The sequence below is a fragment of the Camelus ferus genome, chromosome 19 (genome assembly GCF_009834535.1).
Source record: "Camelus ferus isolate YT-003-E chromosome 19, BCGSAC_Cfer_1.0, whole genome shotgun sequence".
In the NCBI taxonomy this organism is placed as follows: domain Eukaryota; kingdom Metazoa; phylum Chordata; class Mammalia; order Artiodactyla; family Camelidae; genus Camelus; species Camelus ferus.
Window position 1 is genome coordinate 1,110,553 of NC_045714.1, and position 12,922 is coordinate 1,123,474.

At 42.5% G+C, this 12,922-nt stretch overlaps 1 protein-coding gene across 1 annotated transcript; it reads left to right on the forward strand.

Moving 5' to 3' along the window:
• Positions 1 to 284: 284 nt before the first annotated feature.
• Positions 285 to 6,124, forward strand: SRSF6 (serine and arginine rich splicing factor 6). The gene is made up of 6 exons (XM_032461201.1): positions 285 to 540; positions 765 to 913; positions 2,206 to 2,330; positions 2,477 to 2,685; positions 2,926 to 3,009; positions 3,102 to 6,124. The coding sequence occupies exons 1-6, from the start codon at positions 434 to 436 to the stop codon at positions 3,463 to 3,465; spliced, it is 1,038 nt and encodes a 345-aa protein (XP_032317092.1). The 5' UTR covers positions 285 to 433; the 3' UTR covers positions 3,466 to 6,124.
• The last annotated feature ends 6,798 nt before the right edge of the window (positions 6,125 to 12,922 follow it).

Genomic DNA, 12,922 nt, shown 5'->3' on the forward strand with positions numbered 1-12,922 from the left:
CCGAGCGGCAGTCCCTGACAGAACCCGCAGAGGAACAGTTTCTTTTTTAAGGTACAAATTAGAAAACTAGTCCTCGGCTGGACGACGGGAAACGACGTTTACAAATCTGGGTGGAGAAAATTCGGTAAGCGGGTAGAACCGCACTCGCCTGAAACTCGGCGGGCAGCGGACCTGCAAGTCGCCGTCTAGCCTCGCGCTCCAGCGCGGGAGGGTGCGTGCTGCGCGCTGACGTCATGCGCCGGGCCCCGCCCCTGGCCGCCCGCCCTTATAGCGTAGCCCAGGCGCGCGCGCACCATTGTGTGGCTGGACTCGGCCGCCGCTGCGGTGTGAGGCGCGTGTCCCGGCTCTAGCCGTCCCCGCACCCGCACCGCGGCTTCTGCCTTGCGGTCCGCCGTTCGACAGCCAGCCCTCGGGCCCCTCGCCCGCCACGGACATGCCGCGCGTCTACATAGGACGCCTGAGCTACAACGTCCGGGAGAAGGACATCCAGCGCTTTTTCAGTGGCTACGGCCGCCTTCTCGAAATAGACCTTAAAAATGGGTGAGTCGGGCCTAGGCGCCCGCGTCCGCCCGCAGCGCCCTGGACCTGCGGCGGCAGGGCCCGTCGGAGGGAGGAGACGGCCAAGGCCGCAGCGCCGCGTGGCAGGGCCGCCAAAATGGCGGCGGCCCGGGGCCGCGGGAGCGCGCGGGGGACTGGGCCGCGGGAGCGTGCGCGCCCCCGGCCTAACGACGCCCGCCGGCCTCCCGCCCTCGCACCGCCCCCAGGTACGGCTTCGTGGAGTTCGAGGACTCCCGCGACGCCGACGACGCCGTTTACGAGCTGAACGGCAAGGAACTCTGCGGCGAGCGCGTGATCGTGGAGCACGCCCGTGGCCCGCGCCGCGATCGCGACGGCTACAGCTACGGAAGCCGCAGTGAGTCCCACCCCCGCGCGCTCCGCGTCCTTGGGACCCCGGGGGGTGGGTGCAGGCTTAGGGTGGGCGGGGTGGGGCCTCCCCGCCGGGCAGGCGCGGTGGCCGGGCTCGTTTGACTCGGGTGTCCCCGGGGCCTGCTGCCTTCACGCCTGCCCGGGGAAGACATGGGACACCGGAGCGCGGGGATTGGGTTGTGGGTTTTGCCTAGCCAGGGTTTGGGTGTTTGGGGGCGGGGGGTTGCTAAGTTGGGAGGGGGTGGCTTGTGCTGGGCCCCTGTCAGCACTGGCGTGGGCTCTGCCTACGAAGGAAGTGAGGGATGGCTGTATTTGTTGTATCCTCCTTGCTTACCTGTCAGTGCATTAACTAGAAGTGTGAATAGCTTAGCGTAGAAGTTTGGGACAGGGTGGGGGTGGGGTGGGGGCGGGGGAAGGGGTGGGGTCTTAAGCATGGGTATTAGAGTTATTAAAATTGGCAGGGGCCAAAGAAAATACTGTTTTGAAGTAACGTGGTATTACACCACAAAGTAGATTTAAATGAGCTTTATGCTGTATTTGAACTAGTTGGGGCATGTTATTGGGAGGAGGTGGGGGGATTTTTGGTTATGTTAAATGTTTGATGTTGAAATTGTTGCATGTTGAATTCCAACTTTTTAACAAGTCCTTGATGTTTCAATTTGAAAGTGACCAATGGGGCTGAGGCTGTGTCCACTGAGGCTAAGATGACTGCCTTTCCTGATTGGCCTTGGCTTTTCCATACATTGTGTGACCCTTGCCCTATGACCCTTTGGCTGACCTTACCGGAAGCCATGACGACAGCAGCCTTTTGCCATTAGACGCAGGGTGATGGTGAGGATTCCAAGGGTTAGACAAAACTGGTTAATCTGAACTAGGTGACTGTTACCTTGCGTGTTTTGTGGCCAAACCACCACCAAAAACCTCACACTGTGATGTAAGTACTTAGTGTAACTAGTAAACATTTTTGTAAAATGTAGAAATGCATGTAATCAGTTAAGTTTTATATTTTACAATGTTCTGTAAAATAAAACTTAGCGAGGTAAATTGAATAAAGGAGCAGTCACTCTCTAACAGATTGTAGGAGAAGTTTAGTTGGATTTAGTCTATTTGACTTGCCCTTAATTTAATTTATGGCAAATCACAACTGTATCGAAGGTTTAGCAGTATAATAGCAAAGTCCTACTCCAGTAAATGAAAGTTGATATGTTTGTACTAACTTTCAAAAACATGCATCCCTATCATTACAAAGCATCTAATTGTTCTCTTCATATGATAAAGGTGGTGGAGGTGGATACAGCAGTCGGAGAACCTCTGGCAGAGACAAATATGGACCACCTGTACGCACAGAGTTCAGACTTATTGTAGAAAATCTTTCTAGTCGTTGCAGTTGGCAAGATTTAAAGGTACATATTATAATTTGAGATTAAAATGGCATGACTAATTTTAAAAAATAGACTATTTAATTGCTCTTTTATCTCTGAGAATCAAATATAGCACATAGATTTTTTTTCTTTACATACCTGGGTCTGACCAGTCTTGATGTTTTTAGGATTTCATGAGACAAGCTGGTGAGGTAACCTATGCGGATGCTCACAAAGAACGCACAAACGAAGGCGTCATTGAGTTTCGCTCCTACTCTGACATGAAGCGTGCTTTGGATAAGCTGGATGGTACAGAAATCAATGGGAGAAATATTAGACTCATTGAAGATAAACCACGAACAAGCCATAGGCGGTCTTATTCTGGAAGCAGATCAAGGTAACTTGTTTAAGGATACGGAGAGGGGAGGAAAGAGTATTTGCCATGAACAGGAAGATTCAAACAGCAGTATTTCAATTGTTGCTTAATTGAAATTGGGTCAGTTCTTAGTTTCCTTTTCGTTGTGCATCACTGGGTTCTTTTTCAGATGTTTTGATAGTGGATTTAATTTGTAGTGAGCAATTAAACATTCATGTCAAGATGTCTTGACATGAAGGTTTATCATGTTTTTTGTTGTAGGTCACGATCTAGAAGAAGGTCACGGAGTAGGAGTCGCAGGAGCAGCCGCAGTAGATCTCGAAGTATCTCAAAAAGTCGCTCACGGTAAATGTCACTGTTTTTCTGAATAACATACTTTATAGAATACTCTTATGTTCTGGCAAGGTATTTAAAAAAATCTGGCTTTTCTTGTCTAGATCCAGGTCTCGGAGCAAAGGTCGATCACGTTCTCGTTCAAAAGGCAGGAAATCTAGATCAAAAAGCAAATCTAAGCCCAAGTCTGATCGGGGCTCCCGTTCGCGCTCTCGAAGCAGGTCGAAGGATGAGTATGAGAAATCTCGAAGCAGGTCTCGTTCTCGATCTCGTTCCCCTAAAGAAAATGGAAAAGGTGATATAAAGTCAAAATCTAGATCAAGGAGCCAATCTCGTTCCAATTCACCCCTACCTGCTGCACCCTCAAAAGCCCGTTCTGTGTCCCCTCCACCAAAAAGAGCTTCAAGATCCCGTTCTAGATCTCATTCAAAGTCAAGGTCACGATCCAGATCGAGTTCCAGAGATTAACCCAGAACTCTACGTTCTTTGCACACTATTACGGAGAACACTTTCCTACTTGCTTAGGCAGTTACTCTTCCATGTTTGTACTTGGCCTCTTCTGCAAGAGGAATCTCCTGAAAACAGGGGCACACAAAAATTTGATTCGTGGCCAAATTTAATGAAAAAGATGAGGTTCTAAAGAAATAACATGAAGTCAAAGATCCTCTCCCTTCTTTGTAGAATTAAGATAACTTTGATTTTGTAGCTTTTGAGCTAAAATAACTTTTGTAAAGATTAAAGCTGATTTAGATTTTTTTTTTTTAAGTATTTCAGCAGGATCTGCTGCAGGGGTTTTGTTGTTACATTTGTTTGCTTTTAAATTAACCGTTTCAAGCTTTGAATACTTAAGGCTTTAGAGGGAGAACCCAATTTTCAATTATGTTGGCTTTTTATAAAGCTTGAGTTATGTAAGATTTCAATAAAAATTTGCTACCAAGATGATTGCCTTACTGAAAAGATCATTCTTAAATTCCTTTAAATACTGATAATCTATTAGTGGAAACTGTAAATTCTACTTAGTATAAAACAAGGCAAGTCTTAGACCAGCAATAAATTATTCAATTTGGATAACATTATTTTGTGCTGTTAATCACATCTGCCAAAGTTATATTGGCCCCTTTAACAGGTTAAGTCAAAAATAAAAGATTTTGTAGTCAATCTGTTATACAGTTTTGCCTAAATAGAGTTTAAATAATGAAACCTTATTCAAACTTGAATTTGATTGAACTCTTTAAGGAATAGTTCCTAATACTTGGATCTCATCTAGCCCGGTAATCCCACTTTCTGGAAGTGGTCCCTGTAGTTAGTGTTTTGTTAGAGTGTAGTTCCATGGTCTCATGTTTGTTACATAAAAATTGTAGTAGCTTTTCTTTGATCAGAAATTTAGTATATTCGAAATGGAAAAGTAAATGCTTCATTTTCTGTTGGAAGATCCTAAATATTTAACAGGCACTTAACAGATCACTTGGTAAATCAGTTGCTGATTAAAGTAAAATTCCACCTAACCATCAGTCCTCTTTGTAGTTAGTGGGGTTGTATGATAATTGGTTAGATCATCCTTGTAAGCTTTACAATGTGTGGTTGGCTTGGAAAAAATTTTAAGTGGGTATACCCTAAATTTTTTGTACTTAATCAGGAAGTATAATGAATACTGTGGAAACCAAGTTATAATACTGCAAATTTGTAGGAGTTACTGGGTTGCCAATCAGTCCATACATCTGCAAGCCTAATTAGTTGAAATTGCAGTTTGAGAAATTAACAACTTTATATATCTTTGTTCAGATTTTTAAAATAAGGTAATTTCATGTAAAAGCATTCATTAACTTTAGTGTGAGATGAAGATGTAGGTTATTTGGCTCAGCTTTAACATCTTCCTAGGAGCTGTCACTTTATATAAGGTGTCAAGGGCTAGGTTGTGCCAGGGCATGGTGGCATATTGCCACTGTGTCTCAGATGTGACTAGAAAGCATAATCTCGAATTGGTTTGTAGGTTCACATAATCCAGAAGGCAAACGTAATAAAGTGAGACCGCTTTTTAAAAAAAAAAAAAGTCATGAAGATCTAGGTGTCAAAATGACAGTGTAACAGAATATTTGCTAATGAGTAAGAAGACTTGTTTTTAAGAAATTTTGGGGCTTCCTGTTAGGAAATTTCAGAGCCTAATCATAGGACCATAGTGCACCGAAAGGTTGATGCATCTTCCATGACTTTATTTTCTTCTATACTTAGTCTGATTTGGGGTTTGGTTTTTTTTTTTTTTTTTTAAGGGTATTCATGAGAAGTAAGAGGGGCTTTTTTCTCAATATAAACTTAAGATTTTGAGAGAAGGACTGGTGTTTGCAATTACAGTTCATTATTTTGCCTATTTGAAAGAACAAAAGTTATGACTTTTACACAAAGAGGCAAGCCTCCACTTGCTGCCTTTCAAAATGTGTTTAAAGACAACTAACTTAAGAATTGGTTTTGACCGAAGTTCTCGTTTGCAGGGAAAGAAGAAAAGCTTTTAAAACCGTAGCCTTTTAAAATGGAGGGGTTGGGGTATTACAGTGTGAAACTGGGCTTTCTAGAAGCACGCAGCATCCTTCAGCTGGGCTTTCATGTGTTAGGATCACCTCACTTGGTAATAGGCAGGTTTGTCCGCATTGTCAGCTGACCCCTAGGTGGGTAATAATATAGGTAAATTCCTGTGCCCATAAAATTTTAATAGCAAAAACCAACTTATTAAAAATCGTTTCTATTCCACACCTGTGGACCTACATTGGACATGCTAAACCACTATATTTCTAACACTGGCCCATCTGAGAACAGAGTTGACTGATAAAATTGTTCAGTTCCTTGCTAACTTAGAGTGAGTCTCTGCAACTTGCCACATGTTCATCTGTGGCTAGATGGAGTACAAAACTGATGGCAAATCGGAAGTGAATGATGCTTTGATTCCTCCCTCCCCCCCTTTTTTTTTACATGGTAGTGTTGACATGCCATGATGCCTTTATGGCCAGTTTGAGTCCTTCCTGCTCCTGTGACTTAACATCCCCCTCTGTGTTGCAATCTTTTCTCTTGATAACTTCTTTCTCCCACCTTGTTAACATATTTTATGCTTTATTGCCTCAATAAAATGTTAACTGAGGGAAAGGCTTGTTTTGAATTTATTGTGTATTCCCACTTAGTGCCAAATATTTGGCAAATGGTTTTTTTCAATTGGAATTGCCATTGGCAAGTCATTCTTGAATATGAGAAAAGGTCTTGTTTTCAGCTCCTCAGAATCATGGGTTTAAGATAACATAGTAGATGTTTACCTTTCAGAAAGCATTGTTTTCTGAGTTCATCCAGTTTTTGTGGTTGTACCCAATTTGTCTTGTGGAATTGAAATGTTTTATTCTCTTAAGTTCTGATATGATTGTAGTTACAAGAGTAATACATACTTGGAATAATTCTCTCTCCTTTAGAGTCCATTTTACTGAGGTAGCTGCTATTAACCCAGTCTGCCCAGACTTCTCTACTCATAGAGCTTGTGCCCTTCAATAAGCTACTCACACCATGAGTAGTGTTCTGCAACTTGTTTTTATTTAAAATACGCTGGTACAGAGATCTACTTTAAATTGTGGACAGGTATAGAATGGTTAAGTGCCAACTTACTTTTATTAAAGAAGTAACCTTTCGGTTGGTGTAATACCGTGAATGAAAATGTTCACTCAAAATGAAAATACGTATTTTTATATAATTTAGCACCTAGTTCACGCTAAATTTTGAGCTGAGACAGCAAACATCTTGAAAAAGAACGCACCGTATATGCTTCTATTCACTAAAAAGGTGAGTAGATACAATTATGTAATTGGTCTTCTAGAACTATTTAGGTGGTTTAAATTTGTCTTAGAGCGGCTCCACAGATTGGCTCTTGGGATAGTACTTAATAAAAGTGATTAACTTTTTACACTTTTTGAACAGAAAGGGATCATGATTCAAAAATCAGAAGGTAAATACAAAAGGGCAATACCATACAACAAATTCTACCTTTGACCCCTTGAAGGAAGCCAGGATTACTAGTTTCTTACACATCCTCGAGGTAGAAATAGAGAAAAATCTGTTTCCCAGGTAGTTTGATCACAGCTTATTTGCATTTTACAAAGTCAAGTGATAAGCCTAAGAAACTTACTAGTAATTAAATTTATTTTCTAACTTCTATATGTTTGCACCCATTTTTGAGATAACTAAGGAAGTTACGGTTTTAACATGGTTCAGTTCGTAACAGCCCTAAAGTGTTAAAACAACGCCTACTTCAGATACTCAATTCTTTAAAGTATGAATGAGCAGGCTGCTTTTATAGTTATTTCGATAAAATTTCAAACTTAGGAGAAGCTTGCAGTATAGTACAAAAAAGTTTATACCTTTTGCCATTCACCAATAATATTGTTTGATATATAATTTTTCCCCTGAGTCCTCTGAAAAGTTAGAGACATCTTGCTGTTTTATCCCTAAAAACTTGTGTATTTCCAAGAACATTCTCATAACTATATATGTCTACTTATCAAAAACATGAAATTGGCATTGATTTAATCTTGTCTCAGCCATTGTCCATATTATATTTCATTGGTTGTCCCATAATGTCCTTTATACTTTTTTCCATTGGCCCAGATTATTTGCTGCATTTTTCTTGTCATGACTTCACAGTCTCCTTTAAACTGGAACAGGTCCTCAGCCTTCCTTGACCTTGTCATTTTTGAAGAGTAAAGGATGGTTATTTTGTAGAAATTCTCTCAATTTGGGTTTAGACTGTCCTCAGTGCATCATATCTGGTGGCACACCAACAACCTAAATCGCTTACAAAGTCATTTTTTCCCCTTTATAATCAGTGATTTGTGGAGGATAACTGGAGCCTATTAAATGCCCAGTTTCTATGAAACTGTCGCCCACTATTAACATTTATTGTTGATTTTCTAAGTTCTATTCAGCATTCTACTGTAAGGAAATGCTTTTGGAGAGGGGGTAGGCTTTTAAAAGTCAGATCAAAAGGAGAGATGTTTGGTTTTTTGGAGGGGAGAGAATTGTTAGAGTTTAAGAAAGATGCTGAAGGGAGAGCTTTGATGGCATCAGTTTGTACATTATGGAAAGTGGTTCCCCTCGCCAAGGGCCAAAAAGGGAGCTGGAGGCAACTTTTACATAGAAGAGAGGAATATGCAATAGAAAGTAAGCTGTGTTCCTAACTATAAAACAGTCTTCTGCTTATTTTACTAGTTTTTTGATACTGTGGGGAGTAAATACTATTATCAAAGCATTTAGCACAGCCGCTCATGAAATAGTAGCTGTCTTTATTATAAAACATTCTATAAATAGAATAGTCAAACCCTAATGTTCTAGCCAGTGGAGAAAAAGGCAAAGCAGAGTTGCTGAACACGGTGCCCAAGTATCGTCACTACTTTACAGTCATTCATGAACAGCCTTGAGTGTACTATTAAAATATATTGCGGTTACTTTTATGCAAAAATTTCAGCCACCAGCTAGAGAACAGTATGATGAACCCTCCTGTGTGCTCATCCAGCTTTACCACTGCGTATGCCTGTCCACTTGATAGATACTTCTGAAGGAGGTCCTAAATATTCCTCTGAAGATAGTTCAATATATATACGTCTAAAAGACACCTTAAGTTCCATTTACCTGTAGGGTCCTCTTTTTTTTTTTTTTTTTTTCTCCTTACAATATAGTTGTTGAAGGTCACCATTGAGTAGAGTTTCCCAGTCCTGATTTTGCTGATTGCATTCTCATGCCTTCAGTTTAGCATATTATCCTGTCCCTTGCATTCCTTGTGAATTAATAAACCTGGAGCAATGGTTCTGGAAGTGTGGCTCCTGCATCAGTAGCATCAGCATCATCTGGGAACTTGTTAGAAATGCAGTTTCCCAAGCCCCACACCAGGTCACTGAATCAAGCAAGGAGGGGCCCAGCCATAGCTGTTGTAACAGGCCTTCCAGGTGAGTCTTGGGCATGCTAAAATTTGAGACCCATTCTGGAGTCTTGTACCAGATTCTGATTCGGCTTTTGTTGTTCATATTGGCAGCCACTGATGATCTTTGTCAAAATTTGTTAAACCATGAACCCATGATTTAAAAAGTTTTTCAATCCATTGCAGTTCTTATTAATGTAGCCTTGTTCTTTCTTTGGTCGGTGGGAGTCAACTCAGGTTGCCTCCTAAGTTCTTTTGAAACAACCCTAGTAATCTTACCAGGTGTCTTTTGTTTTGTTTGCTTTCTTTTATAAGATTTCCAGGCTCATATTCCTATTCTCAAGCCTGGAAGCAGGCATTTCTCTGGGCCTTTGGGGTGCTCATTGCTGCTAGTTGGGTCTCCCTCAGGCCACACAGATCATGTTGCTTTTTGTGAGTGTCTCTTACAGGGTGGAGGTCACTAGCAGACCCAGCACTCCAGGTTTGCTCTAACCTACACAGAGCACAGCAGTAGTATGTGGCCTCCCTGCTGTAACAGACGCACAGCTGAATTCGGGGCCGCTTCTGGCAAAGGCAGAGGAAACTTGAATAGCCCTGCAGAATCCCTTTTTTAAAGGGTTTAGAGTAGATAATGTGTCATCTTGCTCTGGGTAACAGGAGTTGAGGAAGAAAGAAATTAAAAGCCGAAATTTCAATGTGATTCTAGAGTATACAGTAGTAGTGTAATTAGAATGAGCAAGTAAGATCTTAAATTACCACTTTCAGTCACCTCTGCTGTAGATGACATTGCCCTGCAGACCCAACAGGAACTCAAGCCTTGATAGCTGTGGCTGTGATTGTAATATAATTGATGCTCATAGGTGCTTTTCAGATGATCTGAAAGAGTGTCAACCTGAGTCACCGTGGTCCAAACTTATGTTCAATAGACACTTACTAAAGGCCTTACCCGGATGTGGGGTAGATTTGATTACTGTCAGAAATCATACTCACACTATATCCCCGTTCTCCATGAGCAGAGTACTTCCCATCCCTTGATTTGACTGTGGCTAATGGAGTTTAGCAAGCATGACGTATTTGGTAGGCTAGATACTGCCCTCATCTCCCCCAAAGGTGCTTTACCGTCTAACCCTTATAACCTGTGAATGTTACTTTACATGGTAAAAGGAACTTTGCAGGTATGATAAATTAAGGTCTGGAAATGGGGAGATTATTCTGGATTATCCAGGCAGGACCAGTGAGATCAGAAGGGTCCTTGTAAAAATAGGGAGCTGAAAGGTCAAAAATCAGAAAAAGTCAATGTGAAGACAAGCAAAAGAGATTGGAAGATGCTACAGTACTTTGAAGATGAAAGAGGCCACAAGGCAAGAAAACTAAATTCTTCCCTAGAGTCTCTGGAGAGAGCTTACCCCTGCCCACACCTTGGTCCTGACCCAGTGAAACCCATTTTGTACTTACGATCTCCAGAACTGTCAGATAATAAATTTATGTTATTTGAAACCACCAAATTTGTGGTGACTTGTTACTGCAGCTACAGGAAACATGACTAAAGGTTTTATAAGCACTTGCATAATTGGACTTGGTCTTTTCATCTCTGTCATTGCCATAAGAACAACATACCTGTCTGCCTGCTGGACCTAGGAGATGATAGACAGGTGGGGGTGAGCTGCCTGTTAGCCCCAGCCACATACAGCTTGAAGCAGCCAACCTAAATCCAGCAACCTGCAGATGTATGAAAAACAGTTGTGAGCTGCTCAATTTGGGGGTAAGCAGTAATCACTAACTGATACAGGGTGGTCAAAACTGTTATTAGGCATTTTATAGATTGTGAAACCAGTGGAATTAATCCATGTCACCCAGGTCACACATAACAGTAATTTGAAATCTGGTATGTCTTGCATTTTGCCTAAACAAGTGTGATAAATTCAAACCCAGTGTGTCTCTGTTCTGAGTCCCAGGAAGCTAACCTCTCTTGACTCCATCCACATACTCCTTTGCCCTCTTGTTTGCTGATCAGGTTCAGCCATTTGGGAGCAGCAGTAGGACAGGGAGGGAGGGAGGATATTGAGGCTGCAGTTCCCACAGCTCCCTCCCTGTAGAGTTCGGGCTGGTGGTGGCTGTCAGCTAAAGGGCACAGTGTCTGCTCTGCAGTGCACCCTTTTGTTCCAGGTCCTTAACCACTGCCTTGTCCTAGCCTCATGGTCTTATGCTAACAATTGTGATTTTCTGACATCCCACCTACCTACACATTTATAAACAGACCTGTTATTAAATTCTTTTCAAAATTACTCGGAGTGTGCCATCTTTTTCCTCCCATGACCCAGACAGATAAGTAAGTTAAGCAGTAAGTAAATATTTAGTATTTTAATAAAGTATAAAATATTATACTTACTGGATGATGTATATTAAGCACATTTACAAATGTTCACTGTTTTTTCACTTGCTGTCAAAAGCCAGGAAGAGGTTCCTGAATTAAATACACCAGGGAAATTTTTTCTTGCCTCTCAATACATTAGTCTTTCTAAGGCAGATACTACCAACTCTGCCACCCCCATACCTGACTGACACTGTCCAAATGTCTGGCTTGTACCAGAAACCACAGGAGACAGATAGGAGGGGCGAAGACATGGTACAGTCAGGAACCACGCTCCTGAGTAGGTGACTCACAAATGGGAGGATGATGACAGTTGCAGAGGTTCTCTCCAAGGAGCAAGGGGTCCAAGCCCACTGGGCTGCCCAGCCTAGGGGTCCTACACCAGGAAGATGAGGCCCCAGAATGTCTGGTTTTGAAGGCCAGTGGGTCTTCATGCCTTTTGAAGGCACGTGGGAGAGCCAGAGGATGGTAGGAAAAAGAGACTCTGCTCAGAGGGCACATGCAAAGTCTCACACGCTCTGAGTCCTGGTACAGAGGCAGTAACTTCAAAGGAGCCTGAGTCAGACCCACTTGCTGACCTTGGGGAGCCTCCCAGTGAGGCAAGAGGCAAGTGGGACTTCCCCCTGGGGACACAGACATGAGTGGCAGCCATGTCAGGGAGCTCATTCTACCATGAGGTCACGGGTGCTGGCAAGTGTCATTTTGGAGTCCTCCCTGTGGCGTATGAGCACTGGGTGCTAACTCACTAACCATGCCCCAGCTCCACAGCCAACTGGGCCAGGGGTCAGCCTCACCTACCAGTGCACCCACGGTAATCAGCCCCACCACAACAGAAGGGCCATGTAGCCCACACAGGGGGCACTCCTACAGCATATAGGTGCCCAGAGGGGAATGTGCTACTGGGCCCCATGGGACATCTACATACAGCCACATCTTCAAGATGAGGAAATGTAAGCAACCTACCTAATCCATAGAAATAAAAGCAGAGAATAAGGCAAAATTAGGAGACAAAGGAATATGTTTCAAACAAAGGAAGAAGACAAAACTCTAAAAGAAATAAGCAAGGTGGAAATAAGCAATCTACCCAATAAAGAGTTCAAGGAAATGATCATAAAGATGCTCAACCAACTCAGAAGAAGAATGGATGAACACGGTGAGAAGTTTCACAGAGTTAGGAAATACAAAGAAGAACCAAACAGCTGAAGAATGCAATACTGAAATAGAAACGCACTAGAAGGAATCAACAGTAGATTAGATGATACAGAGGAACAGATCAGTGAATTGGAAGAGTAGTGGAAATCACCCAAGCTGAACAGAAAAGGAATTTTAAAAAATGAGGATAGTTCAAGAGACCTCTGGGTCAACACTAGGTGTGCTAACATTCACGGTTTAGGGGAAGGAGAAGAGAAAGGGGCAGAGAATCTTCTTGAAGAGATAATAGCTGAAAACTACACTAACCTGGGGAAAAACACAGAACTCCAGGTCCAGAAAGCACAGACAATCCCAAACCAGATTAACCCAAAGAGGTTCACGCCAAGACACACTGTAATTAAAATAGCAAAAATTTGGATACAAAGAGAGAGTCTCAAAAGCAGCAAGGGAAATACAATGGAACA

Excerpts from the sequence above, each read along its gene's own strand:
- SRSF6 (XM_032461201.1), top strand. The coding sequence starts at position 434 with ATGCCGCGCGTCTACATAGGACGCCTGAGCTACAACGTCCGGGAGAAG. Across the intron at positions 541-764 it reads GAAATAGACCTTAAAAATGG|GTACGGCTTCGTGGAGTTCG; the intron begins GTGAGTCGGGCC and ends CACCGCCCCCAG. Across the intron at positions 2,331-2,476 it reads GCAGTTGGCAAGATTTAAAG|GATTTCATGAGACAAGCTGG; the intron begins GTACATATTATA and ends TGATGTTTTTAG.